Here is a 21897-nt window from a genome sequence, read left to right on the forward strand (position 1 = left end):
CTCCTTTGTGGGCTTCTTGTTTATGGCCCATAATCCGAAACAGGCCCAATATTTTAGAGGACCGAAATTTGATCCAACATTTGTCCCCCAGCCCAGTTGGTTTACTTTTAAGAAACCGAAGGGCGAGCACTTTTCCCTTAGTCGCGAATGTCGGAGCGAAGTGGCCACGCGCGCTCGTTTGATTTGACATGTCGGCCACTCTTCCCAGATCGTGCGGCTCTCATTGTTTGCGGGGATTGCCTTGGGAACTGTCATTTTTTCTTTATTTATTTGATAGATTTTTTTATAATGGATTCATCTTCTTCTTCTGCTTCGACTTTCTTTCTTCTGCAAACTTCTTCCATTTGTTCATATCTCATAGCGTCTCTAAACAAATCGGGCCCGCTTACCGGACCTGACTACGAGGCCATCCAGGACTTTGGGGAGTTTCGTATGAAGCTGTCATCAATTATCCGAACGGGGATACTCCGGGGAATGTGAGACCGGGATTCTGTGGAGCCTTCATGTGTTTTTTTCGTGATGGCCTTATGTCATTTCCCATTCCTTCGTTCCTACTTGAGATTCTAGCGGAGCTGGGATTGGCGTTTACCCAGATTACTCCGACCTTCTGGCGTTATGTCTTGACGATGTTTGTTCGGACCAGAGAGGAATGGCTGGAGTTTGGTTTGGCTGAGTTGAAGCAACCTTATACTCTCAAGCGAAGTAGCGGCGTTACTGGAGCGATTCTTCTTTCTCCGCGCGCATGTCGCTCAATTATTAGAGATATTCCCAGCAAAGACGTTAATTGGACGGACAAGTTTTTTGTCTTCAAGGTCGATCCAGTGACGGTTGGGGATTTTGACTTTTCTCGGATTCCGATGAAGTGGAACGAAAATGTTGGTAAGCAGTTTCCTTATTCTCTTTTCCTTTAGAAGTTAGCGCGATTATTTGTCGGATCTTGATCTCGATATTTCTTCAGAGTTGTTTGGGACCTCAAAAATGACTCCTGAGCTGCGTGGTTTGATCGCGGCGCTTCGCCGAGGTGAATGCAACTGGGACAGCTTTACTCCAGAGAGGATTCGAGCTGCTTATGCTTCGTCCCCTGGCGTGCATCGCGTCGTCCCCGTCCCGCTCGCGGAACCAATTCGTCCTCGAAGAGACCAGAAAGATAAAGGTGAGTCATTTCCTTGTATTCCATATAATTCGATACTTTAAATTTGTTGTTGTGGCTTGACTTTCAGTGGTCAAAAACAAAGAGCCTCATGAGGAGCCTTCAGATGCTAATTCTGACTCCGTACCTTTGAAACGATCTCGGAGGACTCCGGAAAAACGGGTACATTGATCGAGCTCCCAGGTTCAGTCTCCGGTTGTCGTGGCTACGCCGCTTTCAGTAGTTCACCCGGCCCGTGGTGATCAACTGGAGTCCCGAGTACCAGGCGAGGTGGATGTCGAGGAAATAGCTCCCAAGGTTACAGCGACGTCGTCTGATTTTGGAGGAGGAAATATCTAGAGATCTTAGTGTATCAAGCTCGGAACCTCAAAAGCAAGATCCCGGAGAGGGTGCTTCTAAGCCGATCAACTTTCCGACAAATTGTCGAAGTGGTTCTCCGCCGACATTCTCGTACGAGATTGATGCTCCGATTCTGGAGAATCCTGAACAGCTCGCCGCCATTTGGCAAAAACTAAGGAGTCCTTCATGCGAGCTTCCTTCCTTGGAGCAGATGCGAGGTCGTGACGCCTACGTTCGGATGGCGGTTGCAAATGCCAAGGTAAATCGTGTGAAATGTTTTAGATATTGAAATCGTAGCCATAACCCCCCCCCCCTTTTATCTTTTAGGCTATGGAGGCTTGCAACGAGTATGCTGCTTTGATGGTGGAGCGGTTAGCGAATTTCCCTACTCAGGAAGAGCTCGATGGCCAGCATACTTTGATCCAACAGTTGCGGTCAAAGTTAAGTGCGTCACAGGCGAGCGAACAGCAGCGGGCGAAGCAGGTCGTAGACTTGAAGGCGTTATTGACGGCTAAGGAGGCAGAGAAGGTCGCGCTTGAGGGGGAGAAGGTCGCGATAGTGGGGGACCTTGAATCTCTGAAGGCGAAGTTCAAAAGAGAGGCCGATTTGCAAGAAAAAGCGGCTCGGAGGGAGAGGCGAGCTGCTTGTCGGTTGGTAGCCAAAGGTTACGATGCTGCTCTTGATACAGCGAGGGGGACTATCCGAAGGAGGAAAGCGGAAAGCGCTGCGGAGATACGCTTGCAGGAGATCCGTGCGAAGATCTAATCTTTGACCGAGTATATGAAGGCGGATTCAAGCTTGAGAAATATCTGGATCGTCTTAAGGACGTAGAGATGTCGAGGGAGATTGATTATGGTCCGACGGTGGTGTCAGATGACTCTCTTAGGGGTCTCGACCTTCCTCAGGTTTGTGATGATTCGGTCAACCTAGGAGGTTGAATGACGTCGATTGAACTGACGTTCTATGTTTTATTTGTTTAAAAGACTTTGTTGTTTGCTTTGTTTTTGTTATTTGTGTGTTGTGTGTTTGTTGAAGAACATTTATATATGCTTTCAACGGATCAATGGATGATACCTTTAATCTGGGTTTGTGTATTTTTTTGTTTGAGCATGCGTTTAGTATCTTTTTTAGATATTTTTGATGAAGTAGAGACTAATCAGGAATCTACTTTGTTGGAGTTCACGTGATGAACAATGTTTGTTTAGAGGTTTATTTGATTGTTTGGGCTGCGCTCGATGTTGAGCTGCCTATGTAACCTTATTCGTGGGATCAAGCCGATTTGTAGTTTTGAGAAGCGTTTTTGTTTTATGTCGTTAGTGGCCCCCAGTTCGATGTTGGATCGGAGGTGGGACGTCGAAGTTAATTATAATATCTTTTGAGGTTGTAAGCGTTCCACGGCCTCAATTCTAGTTCGTAGACGCCGTTGCGAACTTCTTTTGTTATTTTATATGGGCCTTCCCATCTCGTTTCCAATTTTCCTGCGCCTTTTTCTTTTGTTCCATCGAATACTTTCCATAGTACCAGGTCGCCAATTGAGAAGCTGCGGCCTCTTATATTTGAGTCGTAGTAACGAGCAGCAGCTTGCTGGTAATTCTGGATGCGCACCGCAGCTCGCTCTCGACGTTCTTCGATCATGTCAAGATGTTCGAGCAGCATTGCTTCGTTTATCTCGATGTTATCGGGACATATTACTGCTTCGATTCCGTATGATAGGGAGAACGGTGTTTCATGGGTTGCCGTGAGGGGTGTTGTTCAGCATGCCCAGAGTACTCCGTTCAGCTCCTCGCTCCACTTAGACTTTTTGAGGTCGATTCTCTTCTTTAAGTTGTTTACTATTGTTTTGTTTGCGGCTTCGGCATGCCCATTGCACTTTGGGTATCGTGGGCTTCCAAACTTTAACTTGATCTTCCACTTGTCGCAAAAGTCTTTGATAACCTTCGAGATGAATTGAGGGCCGTTATCGGTGATTATTTTGTATGGGAGACCGTGTCGACAGACAATATTTTTCCAAATGAAGCTCGTCACCGTGGTTTCAGTGATATTTTGGTAGGCTTCAGCTTCGGTCCATTTGGTAAAGAAATCGTTCATTACTAGTAAGAATCGAAGCTGTGCTGGCCCCGATGAAACGAATGGACCACTTCATGAATGGGTATGACGAGTATATGGTTGATAATTTTTGTGTCGGTTGATGCAACATTGGCGCGTGTCGTTGGCATCTGTCACATCTTACTGCGAACTGCTCGCTGTCGGTAATGATAGTTGGCCAGAAATAGCCGTGCTTTTTTATTTTTATCCCAAGGATTGTCCACCGAAATGGTTCCCGCATGACCCGTCGTGAGTTTTCTTAAGGATGGTGGAGGCTTCTTTTGGCGATGCGCATAATAGATATGGCTCACTGAAGGTTCTTTTGAAGAGTTTTCCTTCCATGATGCAATAGCGCGAGCTCCGAGCTTTTAACTTTCGAGCCTCCCATCTTTCGGGAGGAAGTTCTCCGTATCGATGTAATTGTATATCGGAGTTCTCCAATCCGGTATGTTTTCGAGCTCGTCCTGAAAAGCTTTTTGTGATTCGTTATTCACTTCATGAACGGGTATTTCTTCGGGGATCAGGTGATCAGGCGCCGTCCTGGTGTGGCTTGATCGGGTTCTTCGAGAGGACTCACATGGAACCTTCCGATTCCGTGGAGCTACGAATGACTCTTCGTCAGGCTCTTGAGTGTGTCCCTTGGATTTACCGGAGTGATGATCGGAGCGACCAGCAGCAGGTCATCTTCGTTATTGGGGGTCCTTTTTAAAAGGATGTCTATATTGGGTCGATCTATTCCTTCTACCGGAATTACCCTTCTTATAGTCGGATTTGATGTTGATGCTAAGGCGGCGAGAGCGTCCGCAGAGGTGTTTTCTCCCCTCGGAATTCTCATAAGCTCGAATTCATCGAACTGCTGTGCAATTCCTCTTAGTACTGCTAGGTAGGCCTCCATCCTTTCATTCTTAGCCTCGTATTCGCTGTGCAATTGGCTGGTGACGAGCTGTGAGTCGCTGAAGACGCTTATTTTTCGGGCTCCGATGCTTTGGGCGAGTCGTAATCCGGCGATCAAGGATTCATATTCGGCTTCGTTGTTTGATGCGTTGAAGCCTAAACGGAAAGATTGTTCGATCATCTCTCCCATGGGAGATTCGAGTTGTATTCCCACGCCCGACCCTTGCTTTGATGATGCTCCATCGACGTGGAGTTTCCATTTTCGGATCTTGTCATCGGTGTTAGTTTCTCTAGGAACGAGCTCGATGATAAAATCCGCTAAAACTTGTGCTTTCGAGCTCGTTCGGGGTTTGTATTCTATATCACACTCTCCGAGCTCGATTGCCCACTTTGCTAATCTTCCAGATTGGCTTGGGCTATGCAGGACCGTGCGTAATGGCTGCGACGTCATCACCATGATCGTATGGGATTGGAAATATGGTCTTAGTTTACGCGCGGCGTTTACCACTGCTAGGGCCAATTTTTCCATCACGGGATATCTTGTTTCGGCATCAAACAGAGATCTGCTAACGTAGTATATTGGTTTTTGTTCGTTGTTTTCTTCGCAAACTAAGACTCTGCTTACTGCGTGTTCGGAAGTCACGACATATAGGTACAGAAGTTCGCCATGAACCGGTTTAGATAGGATAGGAGGTTCGCTTATGTAGGCTTTAAGCTCGCTGAGAGCGGCGTCGCAATCGGTGTTCCACTCGAACTTTTTGTTTCTTTAAGGAGTCTGTAAAATGGGAGGCATCGATCGGTTGATCTTGATATGAAACGGTTTAGTGCGGCGATCTTTCCGGTGAGCCTTTGCATGTTTTTAATCGACTTCGGGGGTAGAGTTAGGCATGGGCAATAAATCCGAGAACCGAACAACCGAACCGAACCCGGTCCGATTAAAGAGATATGGTTCGGGTTCGGTTTCTCTTAATATACCGAATGGACCCTCTTTTTGTGTTATAACGGGTGCCAGTTCGGTTCAGGTAAAAAATCGAGACCCGATCGATTACATCCATAACCCGATAGAAACAAAACCCTAGCCCCCTTTTAGATTTCATTTTCGATTTACCCAGCTAAACCCCGAAATCTCAACTTCTATAATCACTATCCTTTCCGAAATCACTATATCTTTTCCATAACCCGAAAATCAAATATCTTCCAAGATTCCAACGTCGATTCGAATTTGAAAGTTGAAACCCTTAATCCAGCTCCTATATAATGTCTTTGCGAAACCTTAGAGTTGACAAGCCAATCCACCTCTTTAGTGAGAAAGTAATCAATCGGAGATGGTTATTTTTCTTCTAAGTACTCGATGATCATTCACCATTCATATATTTTTTTTTCAATTTTATATTTTGGGTAGATAATATTATTGGTGATCAATCGGGTGGTGAAGTCTTGTGCTTTTTAGTTCAATTTGTATGCTGATTTTTTAGTTCAATTCGTGGTGAAGTGAAGTGTTTTTATTTTGTTATTGTGTCTAATACGTCTTCAAGACCAAACCATTGTTAGTTCTTCTTGACAAGATATATGTTCTGAAAACAATCTGTTAGTTCTTCTTGACAAGATATATGTTCTGATGTTAGTTCTTCTCTTGTTTTTATATCTTGTATGTTAGTTTGATTGGTTTTATCCCACGGTTTTCATACAACTTATATGAATTATTGATTGTTGTTTCTTACATATGGCATCCTCAAGTTTCGATAACCAAGAGACTGATGTCAAAATGCAACATGGAGACCAAGAGTACCAAGAGACAAGTCTTGATGCAAATGCAACATCTCAGGCGAAGAAGATGAAGAAGCTGGTTGTGCCAAGGTCTACCGTCTGGAACCATTTCACGAGATCCAAAGAGACCCAAAACAAGTGCATTTGTCACCATTGCCACAAGATCTTTTCATTTGCATCGAAGTCAGGAACTTCTAACCTGAAGCAGCACCTGCAAATCTGCAAAGAACACCAGGCCTCGTTGATAAGTCAGACAAAAGAATCAACAGCATCTTAATAACGAAGGAAATCTGAAACCATCTAAAGTTTCTGAAGACGGTTTTCAAAGAAGCGTGTAATGAATTGATGGTGATAGGCGAGTTGCCACTGTCGTTCATTGAAAGTACAGCTTGGAAACAGTTCTACAATAAGGTAAACATTGTATAATTTTGCTTTTGTAATTTGGTTTTAAAGTAATCAATTTCCCTACTGTTTTCTTCTTTTAAATTGCAAGGTTAACCTCTGCAAGCCTCACTCAAGAAGGACTGCAACCAGAAACATTGTCGAGATGTTTGGTAAGAAGAAAGCTGCATTGAAGAACTTACTTACAGCAAGCAAACAAAGGGTTTCCCTTACCACTGATATTTGGGTATCTCAAGTGACAGGTAATGTGTTTTGGTTATTAAATATTTCAATACAATTCATCTTTTATGCGATTTCAAACACTTATATGTTCTAATTCATGTGTTTTGCATATCAGGTGCAAGTTACATGGTTATCACTGCACACTTCATTGATGAATCGTGGCAGCTGTGGAAGCTGATCATTGGCTTCAAGTATGTGATGGATCACAAAGGTCAGACCATTGCTAGAACTCTTTTATAGTGTTTAGCCGACTGGGATATCGAGAAATTGTTCTGTATCACGGTAGATAATGCAACTGCCAACACTTCTGCTCTTGGGAAGTTCCATAGGGTCTTTTGCTCAATATCTCCTGATGCTTTGGTCTTAGATGGGGAATTTTTACACATGAGGTGTGCTGCGCATATTATAAATCTGATTGCTAAGGAGGGTTTGAGTGATCTAGGCGATAATGTGCTAGCTATCAGGAATGCGGTTCAGTATGTTAGGTCTTCTACCAGTAGACTAAATGCTTTTGATCAGAGAGTCACAACTGGTAAGATGACTCGTGGTAGCTTGCCTCTTGATATAAAGACTAGGTGGAACTCTACTTTTCTTATGCTATCTAGAGCACTCCAGTTTAAGGTAGCATTTGATAGGATGGAAGCAGAAGATAGGCTGTACAATGACTACTTTTTGGAAGTAGATAATAGAGCTAAGAGGTGTGGACCACCTACTGCTAGCGACTGGAGTGGTGTTGAGAAGCTGATTCGTTTCTTGGTCATCTTCTACAACAGCACACTGATTGTCTATGCCTCCTCTACGGTCAATGCATACAAATGCTATGGTGAGATAGTTACCATTGAGAGAAATCTCACTGGTTTAGCTAATAGCTTTGATTCTGACTTGAAGTTGACAGCATCAGACATGTTGAAGAAGTTTTTGAAGTACTGGGATGGTATCAAAGGTGTTAATAAGATGTTGATCCTAGCGACAATCTTTGATCCCAGGAATAAGATGCATTTTGCTAAGCTATGTTTTGAGAAACTGTATGGGAAAGACTGTCTTGAGGCTAAGCAAATGCTAGGATCAGTGAGTGATCTTCTCCAAAGCATGTTCAAGGAGTATAGCTTGCGGTTCAGAGGGTCTTCAGGGCAAGCTTCGCAGTCACCTCAAGCGCCTGGTGTCTCTGGTTCAGAGTCTCAGGAGCAAGCATCAGAAAGAATGGAACTGGTTGTTGATGATTTCGGCTATGAGAGGATGGATGCTGTGTACAAGGAACTTGTAGCTGAAAAGGGTGAAGATACAAGGGATCAACTTGAGGTTTACTTGAAGGAAGCTGTCGAGACTCCTAAACTCTTAATGGGACTCGAGTTTGACATTCTGTCATGGTGGAGAGTGCACAAAGTCAAGTATCCGGTTCTAGCTGAAATGGCCAGAGATCTCCTTGCTATGCAGGTTTCTTCTGTGGCTTCAGAAAGTGCATTTAGCACAAGTGGCAGGATACTAGAACCACACAGAAGTTGCTTAACTCACTTCATGATAGAGGTTCTTCTGTGTAGTGAGCAATGGATGCAGGCTGATATTAAACTTGGTGAAAGCATCATCACAAACGAACAGATTCTTGCAGACGTTGAGCAGCTTGATAAACTTGAGAAAGGTATATTACTTCAACTGAGCTCTCTTCTTTAAATGTTTTAAATGGGTTATTTTACTGATTCGATTGTCTTCTTGTGTCATAGTTTGAGGCTCACAACCTTGGTGATTGAAGTTTCAAGTTTGAAAGTCAAAGTTGAAGATTGAAGTTTCAAGTTTTAAAGATTTGGTTTTATCATTTCATTGAATAATGTTGCTTTTGTTTGGTTTTGGATAATGATTCTTGTTTGGTTTTCATTTCAGTACTTGTGAGCTTTATTTGGTTTCAGTTTCAATGAAGTTATATTTTGGTTTTACAGTTCTGTTTCTTTTTTAGTTTGTCTTGTAAGATCTCTTTTTTTTTGTATTTGGTCTTGTGTTTGATACTTTCAAAGTACTACTTTGTATTGGAAGATCTTTTTTTAGTTGGTCTTGCGTTTGGTACTTTCAAAGTACTACTTTGTATTGGAATATCTTTTTTTTTGTTTATTTGTAGCTATGTATCAAGCACAAGGCATCACTAATGTGGAGAACAAAGTATAATGCTTCAAAGTTCAGGATCATTGTCAAATACAAAAGGATTAGTGAGTATTAATTATCGTCTAACCATGTACAAATTAGTGTTCGGTTAACCAAAACCCGGTTAAGATCCGACACCATATAATATATCGGGTTTATACGGTTTTGTTGGTATGGTAGCAAACCCGAACCGAACCCGACAACACCTGAACCGAGACCGACCCAAACTTTTAAAATATCTGAATGGTGCTGATTTTTTCATATCCGAAAACCCGACACCCGATTACACCCGAACCGAAATCCGAACGGACCTCCGAATGCCCATCCCTAGGTAGAGTTTCGATAAGTGCCGAGATTTATTTGGGATTGGCTTCGATCCCTCTTTTAGTTACGAGGTATCCCAGAAATTCTCCTGACGCCACTCTGAAAGTGCACTTGGTTGGATTTAGTTTCATTCCAAACCTATTGAGGATGTTGAAGCACTCTTGGAGTTGAAGAACGTGGTCGTTGGCTACTGAGGATTTCACCAGCATGTCGTCTATGTAAACCTCCATAGTTTTTCCTAGTTGATTGGAGAACATTTTATTTACCAACCTTTGGTAGGTCGCTCCGGTGTTCTTCAATACGAAAGGCATTACTTTATAACAGTATGTTCCTCTCTCGGTGATGAAGCTCGTTTTTCTTGATCCTCGGGATTCATGAGGATCTGGTTGTATCCGGAGAATGCATCCATGAAGGAGAGCAGCTCGTGGCCTGCCGTAGCTTCGACCAATCGGTCTATATGGGGTAATGGGAAGCTGTCTTTCGGGCAGGCTTTGTTTAAATCCGTGAAATCAATCCAGACTCTCCACTTTCCATTCTTTTTCTTTACGAAGATTGGGTTGGCAAGCCAGTCCGGGTATTGAACCTCGCGAATCGATCCTATTTTCAGTAGTTTGTCGACTTCGTCGTTTACTGCTTTAGCTCTTTCTGGACCAAGCTTTCTTCTTTTCTGTTTGATCGGCTTAAATGTGGGGTCAACATTTAGGTCGTGCGATGCGATGTTGATATCAATGCCAGGCATGTCAGCAGCGGACCATGCGAATGTGCTGATGTTATTTTTTAGAAAGATTATTAGGTCGTCCCGGATCCTTGGACTGAGATCGCGTCCAATGCTAATGCACTTTTCTGGGAATTGGGGATCTAGGGAGACAGTACATGTGAGGTTCTTCTCAGGATCTTTTGTCGAGGGATCTCGCACCACTGGTTGGTTTGCTCCTTCCGGAAACATTTTGCGGTATTCCGCCATGTAACAAGATCGAGATTGGTTTTTTATTTCCGTAAATGGTCTTTTCCCCGGTAGGGGATATGAATTTTACGCATTGATGATAAATCGAGGGGACTGCCTTCATTTGATGGAGCCAAGGTCGTCCCAAGACAGCGTCGAACGGGGAGAGGTCGTGCATTACAGAGAACTCCGTTTCTTTTTCGGAATCGTGTGTCTTGACGGCAATCGCCACGTTTCCTAGTAAGGGTACCCTACTTCCTCCTCCAAAGCTGTAGAGGGGGGGGGAGCGTATTTGTTGATTGCCAAATCAGGTCGGCTGATTTTCTCGAAGGTGTCGTGCGATAGCAGATTGGCTACGCATCCGGAATCGATGAGAACCTTCGAAAAAGAGACGCCGACAAGGTCTATCATGACGATCAAAGCATCATCGTGGGGCATATCGAGCTCGACATTCTCATAAGGAGAGAAGTTTGTCGTGGTTTTATTTTCGATCTCGAGTCATCGGATCTTCGTCGGCGTAGGGCGGGATCCATGATCGTGCTTAGAAATCCTAGGTCGGGTTCTTAGCAAGGATGTTTTTCGTTTATCTTCCCCACAGTCGGCGCCAAAATGTAGAAGCTAAAATCTACACTCAGTATTTTGTAGTGTTTGTAAGTAAACTAGGGAAGTGACAAAAGATGTAGGCAACGATATCCTTAGAACACAACGATGTAATCGGATTCAGTTGACAAAAATGGACTTTTATTGATCAAGAGGTCGAATACAAGGAATAACAAAGAGATCGATTATAACAAGGAGGTCGATCAACAATGAGATCTAAAACGAAGTGAGAAAGGTGAAAATGTGTGGTGTGCTCTCTCTCTAGGGTTTTCGCTGTGTCTTTAGCATTGATCTCCTCTCCCTTTTATAAGCTCGACTCCGCTATTCTTGTAACTGCTTCCGCGACCTTCTCGACTTCGGCGACCTCCTTTTCCACTTTGTTGACGTCGTTGTGGGCCTTATAATTTCGGCCCATCCGTTTTGACCATAGAATCTCTACCTCTAACTGCGCGTCTTCTTGATTATTTCCCTATAAACAGATCGATGCTCCTTCGCGGGCTTCTTGTTCATGGCCCATAATCCGAAACAGGCCCATAATTTAGAGGACCGAAATTGGGTCCAACAAACCATATCTTGATGTAAAGACTTCATTGGAGGATAGAAAACCGGGTAGTGGTGCTCTTGTCTTCTGGGTTTGGTAGCCTGAAAGAAATCCTAGAGAGTAGGATCCTTGGTACACCGGTAGTTCTGATGATGTACTCCCTAAAGGGTTAAAGTAAGAATCCTTATGTCGTTGATTGTAGATCATACTTTCTAGGCTTCGTTGAAGATCTTTTAGTTAACTTTTGAGGCTAGCCATTTCCATTTCTTTACTCTGGAATTGAGTCTTGTCAACCATCATGTGTTTTGTTAACGTCATCATTTCTTGATGAAGACTGTTGAGCCGACCATGTATCTCTGTTATTGAGTTTTGAAGACTTTGTTGTCTTTTATTAAATCATTCAGTCAGCTGATCAACCTTTCGATTTAAGCTGATAACATATGATTTTGAGCAAGGGAATTTTCCGTTTGCCAATTCAATACTTTCTCTGCTTGGCTAAGTTGAACTGGTCCAGAAGAGCCTACTGCTATAGAAAGAATCTTCGGGGTGTGAGCTATGTCGTCTTTGATGAAATCTTCGGGTGGAGGGAAGTTGTTCGGACTAATCATCAATACTTCGTGCGATGGTTCTTTCTTCACGTCAGAGTATTCGACTATAAAGTCGTATTTGTCATCGCCTAACGGACCAACAGAAGGGTCTCCGTCGAGATACCTCTTGTAGAGAGGGTCTTTTTTCTTTCTTCTTCGTCTTCGTTTTTCATCATCGGATTCATAGCTCCAGAAAGCGTCTGAACATGTAGTGCAATTGCAGACGTCAAAGCGGGAATGGCCATCGTCATCTATGAAAGGATAGACTATCTCTCCATCCTTGTCGAAACGGCAGGGCCTGGGGATATCTTGTTTCTGAGCTAGACCGTAGAAGTCTCGGTCGTTGACTTGGATGGCAAATTGAGTGAAAAATTGCTTTCTGAATGATGACGATCTTGGTTTATCAAACATGATCTTCGTTGTTTCATCTTTGCGTGAATGAAATCTGACTTCTGAGGATTGTATGGGCGATTGAGTGGCCTGATGAAACTTTTCATAGATTGTCATCCAAGATTCTGGTAGTCGTCGCATCAGTTCTTCGCATGATATTTGGCGAGGAATCTGTATTGAATTGGGTGCCTGAGATGCTGATGTGACTTTGAGATATAGGGCTTCGTCAGATGAGGGTAGTACAAGATCGAGAGCGTGATCTTGAATTCGATAGACGATCTGGTGATGTAGGGTAGCTGCTACACTCTTTTCTTGCATAGGTGCTCCGATCAGTTGTAGCTGAACTTTGAGCGTCTTCAATAGGTTTGGATCTTCCAACGAAACATTAAAGTTTGGAAACAGCGTTACGAATAATTTTCCTGCATTTAGTGTCGTTTGAACTGTTCCGATACATGCTTGTTGATAAGATTTTAATTGAGAATCGATTATAGCTATCTTAGCAATGACTGGTAGACTTTTTCTGGCGTGTAAGGTCAGACCAATTCTTACTACACCAAGGTGGAGATGAGTGTAACCTTGCTGCTTCCATAATCTGGGTAGGTATTCCGGAATGTTCAACGAAATGAACTATTCTTCTTCAGTAGCTGAGACTTGGCAAGATGAAAATTTGTTGAACTGAACATACTCCATAACCTTTCGGTTAGAAGATGGTTTGATGAGCTCACGAACGCCTTTAACAAAGAAGGCGCTAGGCTTTTTTTGCAAAATATTCATATGGATTTATTAGAGGAAGGGTGGTTTTGGGTAACCAGACCCGGTCCTGACCCCATACCCAAAATACATTGGTATAGGACCTACAATTTTTACCGTTTTTTTTAATCCTATTTTATAATTGTTTTTGTTGTTTATTAGCTTAAAAATACAAAATAAACTGTAAATCTTTTGCAAAAAATACAATTTGAATACCTTTTTATATAAAAAATTCAAAGATAACTTTTAGAGCTGCTAGACTTTTATTAGTCCTCGTACTGTAATTTTATTTTTTTAATTTAATTTTTCTGAGATACAATTTACTATTATTTAAGGTTTATATTTTTTAATTTCGTATCGGACCCAAAAATTACGAGGACCAGCACTGCGGATAACTGGTCATCCGCAATATATTTTATTTTATAAAGGAAATTTATAGTGGAAGAAAAGGAAGCGCAGTTTTTGCTTTTTGGAAGAATGAAAATTGCAAATTTATGGATCAAAAACTCAATAATATATTTGAGTTTTTCAAAATCATGTAATTAAAACATCGCAACTTAACAAGTCACAAATAACAATCTTAACTAAATAACATAAAATTATACAAACAAATAAAATAAACATTAATAAACAGTTTATATTTTAATTTACTAAATATTCATTTATGTGCAAGGATGCGGATAAGTCGCGTAGTAAAAATTATACGAGAAATTAGAGGAAAAAGCCACATAAATTATGAAATGGCCAACTAAAATAAAAAAGAAAAGGAAACAATTATGACCACCTGAATAAAATCAACCTCAAGTCAAATTAAACTAAGAGCATGATTATTGCATAGATTCTTAGCAAAAGTCCTTAATACACATATATGTATATGTATATATTATATATGCGTATATAATATATACATATACATATATATATACATATATGTGTATTAAGGACTTTTGTTAAAGATCTATGCAATAATCATGCTCTAAGATCATAGCCCATATGAAATATACACTAACTTAAGAAATCCAATGTAATTTGACCAAAAAAAGAAATACAATGTAAAAGAACTAGCAAGCAGCTTAAACAATATAATCAATAAGTAACTCTGTCAGAATGAAATTTCATTAAGCGAAAGGTCAAGTAGAAGTGAAAAGACGACAGAAAATAACAAAGCAACAGATGTCCAAAGTAAAGACTTATATTTCAAGACTCAACCCGGAAAGCAAAAGTCTCCTGAGAATCAAGGAATTTCACACGGCTCTCTCTTGAGCTTCTCCATTCACCCACCACGTTTTCGTTTGGAACGTCAGGTGGTCCATACTTATAGAGGTAAGTATCTTCCCCTGCTCGTTTGGTGAACAAAATCGAGTCCCCGGTCACACCACAACCATCAGGAAGCTGGTTAGCCGAGCAGCAGACGTTTGCTTCTTTCCCAACAAACAACACACGGTCTCCAAGTTCATCGACCTCAACCCATTCTAAACCCACCAGCCTACACACTCTACATGTTACCGGACCAGTAATAGGTGTGTTTTTCTTAACCAGGAAAAGCTCATCATCACCAGCTGTAATCAGATGATTGCTTCCATCGGTAAAGTTTGGAGGCATCAGGAGAAGTACTGCTACTAGTGAATAAGGATGGATAACGTAAATGCGCTCGTCAGAGAAAGATGCATAGAACCTTCCTCTAAACGTGACCAAAGCCGTGCATGAAGAACTTGGAACGCCCGGAAGTGGCACCCACTTCCTTTTAGCACTTGTTAACACTAACAAACTTCCCCAGTAGCTACAGCTACGAAGCACAATGAACTCTCCTCTTCCTCTTCCTCCCTCCCTGTTTAGTGGAAGAATAGCCACGTTGCGGTAAGTTGTTCTCAATCCATTAGGATCCCAACAAACCATTCTGTACTGATGGCTTAGAGATAAGATATGGGAGCCGATCACGTTTATCCATTTTGGATCAGATTTTTCCATCTTCATCTTTAGCGAGCACTGAAGAGGAGATGGAGCCTCCATGTAATCAGCAGCCTCATCTCGGCCTACTAATCCCATGAAAAACTCAGAAACCGACTCATCACCAGTAGGAGTTGGGACAATCACGAGGACGAAAGGGATCTTCTCGAGGGAGCACAAGCCATCCTTCTCGACGGGATAAGTGGGTAGAGAGTAACTTGAGCGCAGCAGGGAAGCCGGATACGGGAATGTTGATCGCCACAAGGTGCTGACGGAGCGAGCATGAACAACATCGAAACAGTTCATTTTATTGGTGATAGTCTGAAACAGCTCTTCAGGGAGTTTAGTCCAGTCTGGTATCATCATCTTCTCTTTCGTTACAGGTTCAGCCATGTTCGCTGTGAAACCAGAGAGAGAGAGAAAAAAAAGCTTTTAGCAACTTACGTAAACAAACACGAACAGACAAGGATTACTAAAGAAAAAAAAACATAAACATAAACGGACAGGACAAAAAAACATAAACGGACATAAACTCAGCATTTTAGTACTTTACCAAAAGAAAAAAAAAAAGGACAAGAATTAACTTCCATCTTACCAAGTAATAATAGTTATAAAAAATGACCAAAAAAAAATAAAAAAGAAAAGAAAAAAAATAAAGTAATAATAACATCTCCTTAGCAAATAAGTTCTCAAACAACAAAAAAACATCTCCTAGCAAATATCGAAAACAAAGTGTTGATAAGTTTATCAGTAAAGCAACAGAGAACACAAGATATTGTAAACGATCGAGTCCAAAGGTGACAAGTTTTGCATAATCAAGCTAGAACCGAATTGGTGCAATGAGTCAATGACAACCCAGAAGGTTTTTCTCTGATAACTTAAGTATCTACAGCCGACCAAAAAAAATAACAGTACCGTTTTGGTTTCAGAGAACTGTGCTCGGAGATGGATGGCAACTCTGTCTTGATGGAAAGACAAAACCGAAAGAGGGGAAGTTGAGAAGGAATGAATTGACTTTGACCAAACATGTTGATCTCAGGGCGCATTTTATATCGTCGAGAAATACGTGTAAACGACGCGTTTTCGGAATGGAAACGGCCAGGCGTTAATTGTAAACTTCCACTCAATTTATATTTTATGTTTCGGTTTAATCGATTCAGATTCACAGTACGGAACCCTTTTATAATCAAAACTAAAAAGTGTTATTAAAACAAAAAATATAAATTTAACTAGATCTTGACCCGTCCGACTGGGCGGGTTTTTATTTTTACGGTATATATAAAATTTCAAAATTTTATACTAATTGAACAAAATTGTATTATTTTAGTTTATGTTTAAATTTTATATTTCATCTGTATAGAGTAATCATGGACTTCTTTGAATGTTGGGAACAAACATTCATGTATTTTTTGTGTTCTTATTTGATTGTTAATACAAAATTGTTCACTTTAAATTGCTTGTATTGTGATATATTATGGTATATATAATGTTAAATTGCTTGTATTGCGGCTATTATAGTTAAGAAGATTTTAGTTGTTAGAAGACAATTATATGGTAATATAATAGAGTATTGATCATGTTTTATAATTAAATGAAAATATATATTGATGGCTGCGAGATCATCGTTTTAATTTGCGAGATCTACATAAATAGTTACACTAATAACTACTTTAAATAGAAAAGATTTTTCCATGTATTAAAATAGGTGAATACTACACTCCTATTTTTATTTCCAAACAGTCTATATTTAAATTTATATCTATGTTTCCAAACATTTTTAATGGGTACATCAACTTTAATAAGATAGATTATTAATACTCTAAGATAATATCCCAAAAAGAAATGCGAATTGAGGATACACATATGAATTTTTTGGTAACTAATATTTATTATGGTTAATATATGTTCATTTATTAAGGTTAGTTGTTATTAGAGAGAAACATGGAGTGGCATTAGATATAATAAAACAATAATATTAAGGGTTAATTTATTTTTGTACTTCGGTTTTAATAATATAGATTAGGCCGAGTAAAAGGTAAAAAGTGGGATGAATGTCAACAGAAATGATTATTGTGCGCTTTCGAAGTCGTTTTGGTTAAATAGTTTTTTTGTGCACCGGTTAAATTAGTTGCCGGAGTAAGTTACTCGTTACTCACCTTAAATTCGTTATTTAATTTGTATCCACCTTAGTACTCGGTGTTATTAAAGCAAATAATAAATCGACAATTTTCATTACTTGCAAGATCAAGTCAAATATCAAATATTATTATTATTTATAGTATTTAACTCGTTATTTGCCTCATTACTTGTCATGTTATTTACTCTGTTATTGTCATGTTATTTGATCCGTTATTTCCTATTTGTTACATGATCTATTAAATATTTATTTATATCTATTTTTTTTCTTTATTTGCATTTAAGATTGTACATAAATACTAATAGCTTTTCTTATACTTATTATTTGGTCATCATCTAATCATCATGTAATCATGTATTAAATAGTAACGAATATTAAAAATTTAGTTATATATCTTGTTATTATCTATTACTTGATTAGAGAAGACATTTTCGTTATCGTGAAAATTATACAATGCTTATATATCAAAATATTCATATATTTTTTGTTTGTCTTCTTTAAAATATGAACAAATATTTCATTTAGATTAATTTACATTTTACTTTTAGTAGAATAATCAAAGTAATTTCATGTTTATTTCTAATAAAGTATTCTCTCCATTCTTAAAAAATCTATATTTTAAAATTTTCACACTTATTAAAAAAAAATATCAAATTTTAGTTACCAATACATTATTTTCTGTAATCAATTATTTTCCACAAGTTTTTTACTAATAGAATTTTGATAAATACAATTAATATTTTTTGAAGTTTACAATTTACATTTAATTTATATATTAAAAATATAAAAATGTATTTTTTTGAAACAATTTTTTTTCTAAAACATGATCTTTTAACAACGGAGGAGTACTATTTACTAAGATAAATGAGATTATAGATAAAGTTCGGCCTGTTATGGATGTGAGACTTACTCATATTCCTCAAATCCGGAATATTCGAACCGATGCGCTAGTAAAAGAAGCAAAGAATAGAGGCCAAATTTTTCTATATAGATCAGATCTGATCAGAAGGAGACACTTTAAGGAGGATCGCCCGACCGACCACCACTTGATCTAAACAGATGGACGGATGACAAAAAAAAATAAAAAAAAATAAAGCTCGACGTGTCATTCCTTCTTCGACATCAACGGAAAGGAAGCTTCTCTTCTCTTATCGATCTGTCTGTTTTCAAAGGTTAGCAATTTCTCAATCAGATCTTAATCTCTCATCTCTTCTCCAAAATCCCCAAATCGAGATATTTTAAACTGGAGTGAGATTGAACGAAAAAGTTGCAACACCCAAATTAACGCTGAGATTTCGAGTTTTCCAGAAATGCATGCGAACACTCGCTCTCTAAGAGGCAAAACGATAACCCTTTTCTCATATTGGAATTTTGATTATCACAGCTTATTTGAGAGACTTCATTTTCACCTTACAGCCTATTCATGTTCTCGAAGCATCAACAAGGAACAGGCCTAGAGAAGAAGATATTAGCCCCTACACAGAGATGCTCTCTGGTTTAGGACCCAACAACGAGGATCAGGACAAGATGGGTATGTTTTGGATCTGTTTACTTGTATGTTTAATGAAGGGATGCTCTGTGTTTGTGAGAGCTTGCCAAAAAAAAAAAATATGATTTTAAACTGAGAGAAAATTGAGATTTTTACATGTTCTAAACAGGCTATATCTCGAGGAAGAAGCATCCTATAACTGAAGAAGGTGATGATGATCAGGACAACACCGGTAACTTCTCTTATCTTATCTTCTATCCTCTTTTTTGTAGTGACATTTTTAAAAAATTTAAATATCTGAGGTTCCAAATTTCAGGAAACAAGAAAGTTAAGACTAACAGTCCAAACACTGAAGCTGATTCTTCTTCATCTGACAACTCTTGTTTTGTGGCCTCTGTTACCGTTTCCAATCTACATGAAGATTCTCTGGTGCGTCTATAACAGTATAAGCATACTCATCTGATGAACTACTTTTTGTAAAATTGCGCTTTTCATTTTTATTCGGTTTAGGAAAATACTTGTCTTTGAAAGAAAAAAAAAAAATCAAAAGTTAACCTCCTCAATATGTGTTCGGTTTATGTATTTTGTCAATTTATTTTTGCTTCTTTTTATGTGCTCTCTTGCTCAAGTACAACCAAATTTCATTTAGATAGCAGTCAATCAGGGAAATTGAGAGAATCAGGGTTGCTTTATTAAAATTGGGGTATGGTAAGGACTCACGTTTCTTGTTTTGGAGGGGGTCTTTGTATTTCCTGTTTTTTTCCTGGTCTTTTTTTTTTGGTATGTTACCCCTCTTTACTCTGTCTTGTGGTTTCATTTTTATTGACGTTGATTAGACATGAAACTAAAGTTTTACACAACTTGATGTCATGATGAAATGCGCCAACCTATTTATTCTGCAGTGTCTTCCTCCAGATTTCACAATCTCAAATGGTTTTAAAAGAAAATGCCGCAAGATTGTTTTAGCAGATGAAAGGGAAAGATCATGGGCGTTGGATCTTAGGTTCAACAAATCGTCTGATACATTCTATATAACCCGAGGTTGGAGAAATTTCTGTGAAGAAAACGGCAAAAAAGCAGGAAGCTTATTTAAGTTCAAACTAATGAGAAACGGGGAAACACCTTTGCTTAGTGTCTGCCCTACAGAATCTACCAGTGATGGAACACAAGGAGACGAGAACAATCCTCAAAGATGTAGAGATTCAACTTCACCCAACCAGAACCGATTTGTGACTTTAACACTTACAAATGATAGCCTCAAAAGTAGTAGACTGGTGAGTGTTCATCAAACAAAAACTCTTGTTACTTTTATCTCAAAAGGAGAGTCACTTTTGTAACTCTCCGTTAAATGTATTTTTTTCAGTATCTCCCATTGCCATTCTTGAAAGAAAACGGCATGGACAAACCGGGTATGGTAACTCTGTTGGGGAAAGACGGTACAAGGAGGCTGGCAAATCTTCTACGGGAGAACTCAGGAAGAATGAGTTTAGGAAAGGGCTTGAAAGATTTTGCTAGAGCAAACGGATTAAACATGGGCGATTCCTTCACATTGGAGTTGATCTGGGAAAATGCAACTCCGGTGCTCAGTTTGCTCAGTACGGAGTTCAGAAGCCAGAACCGACTTGTGACTTTAACACTTACACAAGACAGCTTCAAAAACAGTAGACTGGTGAGTTCATTTAATCAACTCTTGTTCTAGAAATTTTTAGTTAGTTCTGTTACCTGCATTCTCATTGGTTCGAATCTTTTTTTTTCCAGGGACTTCCATTGCCATTCATGAGGGAAAACGGCATGAACGAACCTGGGACGATAGCTCTGTTGGGAAAAGATGGTACAAAGTGGATGACAAATCTTCTACGAGAAAGCCAAGGAAGAATGAGTTTGGGAAAGGGCTGGAAAGATTTTGCTAGAGCAAATGGTCTAGAAATTGGTGAATCCTTCACGTTGGAGTCGATCTGGGAAGGTGCAACTCCTATGCTCGGTCTCTCTAGTAGAGAGTCCAAAAGTGAGAAAGTATCTGTTTCCACCGAACCTAATATTGGAAACGAAACCAAGAAAGATGAAAATAACATTGAGGAGTAATGCATCTTCACCAGTCCAAAACTGATTCATGACACTAGCTAGCACTTTGGTAAATTTATAAAACTAGATGGTTTAAAAAAAATAAAATTAGATGTTTTGACTGTACATGCGGGCTTAATTATTTTACAAATATTTATCAGTAAATAAACATTAATTCAAAGACCAGCAGAATATATTTTATTTATATTCTCAATTAAAATTAAATTTAACATCAGATTATTTATCCATTAAAAAGTTGTTTATCCAAATGTATACGATTTTTATTGAATTTAGAAAAATATAAACACAAAGTAATATAATTTTTTTTTTGGAAAACATTTTTATGCATTAACTATCCATTATGTTTTTTTATTCGTTACTTATCAAGATTTTTAATTTCTGTCATTTTCGGAAAAAACGATCCAACTATTCGTAACATAATATATGACATTAAATTTTATTAATATTTATTAGAAAAACATAGATAAGATGAAATTGCTTACATCTCATCTCAAATAATAAAGAATTTCTGGTGTTAAAACGAAAAGTTATATGAATAAAAAATTGTTTGCCCTTTTTTACTGGTAGTAAATTATATATAAAAATTTGATTATTTAGATATTTCAACTATTTATTAAAAAAATTAAAAAAAATTATATTTGAAATTTTTAATGATTTGGCATGTATAAAAAGTGAATTTTGATTATAATAATAAAAAATAATAAAAAATTAAAATAAATCTAAAGATAATTAATATAACTTTTATAATTGAAACAAAATTCTTTTACTATAACAACACAATTAGAATTTGATCCGTGTTTTAAAAGCGCGGGATTGTTTTGTTATTGTAAAAAATAGATTTAATAAAAGTTGTAATATAGACATATTTAATGTTCAGATTTGGTACTTATTTTTGTGTTTTTAGAAAAAATATTAAATCAATTATATTTTAATATATATATATATATATATATATATATATATATATCACATAAGATAGAATGAATCATATATCTTATTAAGATAATTTTCTTAACACAATCAAAATCACTCACTGTGATAATTTCTGAAAACAGTTTGTAAAAAACTTTAAAATATTTATATATATTTGTAAATGATTTTTTTTCATTTTTCCGTTA

General features: G+C 38.7%; 3 protein-coding genes across 6 annotated transcripts; 2 read left to right on the forward strand and 1 right to left on the reverse strand.

The window, feature by feature from the left end:
* Nucleotides 1-527: 527 nt before the first annotated feature.
* Nucleotides 528-2254, forward strand: LOC108845092 (uncharacterized). Its single transcript, XM_018618359.1, has 6 exons — nt 528-879; nt 959-1153; nt 1221-1273; nt 1334-1447; nt 1524-1748; nt 1817-2254. Exons 1-6 carry the CDS (start codon nt 528-530, stop codon nt 2252-2254), a joined length of 1377 nt encoding a protein of 458 aa, XP_018473861.1.
* An 11970-nt stretch (nt 2255-14224) lies between these two features.
* Nucleotides 14225-16135, reverse strand: LOC108844887 (F-box/kelch-repeat protein At1g64840). The gene is made up of 2 exons (XM_018618173.2): nt 15987-16135; nt 14225-15469 (listed from the first exon to the last, which is right to left on the reverse strand). Exon 2 carries the CDS (start codon nt 15462-15464, stop codon nt 14322-14324), a length of 1143 nt encoding a protein of 380 aa, XP_018473675.1. The 5' UTR covers nt 15465-15469; nt 15987-16135; the 3' UTR covers nt 14225-14321.
* A 2106-nt stretch (nt 16136-18241) lies between these two features.
* LOC108847104 (B3 domain-containing protein REM12) lies at nt 18242-20993 on the forward strand. Of its 4 annotated transcripts, XM_057006561.1 has the most exons (8): nt 18274-18380; nt 18517-18546; nt 18625-18739; nt 18867-18929; nt 19014-19126; nt 19600-19971; nt 20061-20366; nt 20456-20993. In XM_057006561.1, exons 3-8 carry the CDS (start codon nt 18694-18696, stop codon nt 20777-20779), a joined length of 1224 nt encoding a protein of 407 aa, XP_056862541.1. In that variant the 5' UTR covers nt 18274-18380; nt 18517-18546; nt 18625-18693; the 3' UTR covers nt 20780-20993. The 4 variants fall into 4 exon arrangements, with proteins under 4 accessions (XP_056862540.1, XP_056862542.1, XP_056862541.1 ...); XM_057006560.1 differs by lacking the exon at nt 18517-18546 and having other exon boundaries at nt 18242-18380; nt 18593-18739; XM_057006562.1 differs by lacking the exon at nt 18517-18546 and having other exon boundaries at nt 18242-18380.
* The last annotated feature ends 904 nt before the right edge of the window (nt 20994-21897 follow it).

This window comes from Raphanus sativus, chromosome 3, assembly GCF_000801105.2.
Source record: "Raphanus sativus cultivar WK10039 chromosome 3, ASM80110v3, whole genome shotgun sequence".
Classification (NCBI taxonomy): Eukaryota; Viridiplantae; Streptophyta; class Magnoliopsida; order Brassicales; family Brassicaceae; genus Raphanus; species Raphanus sativus.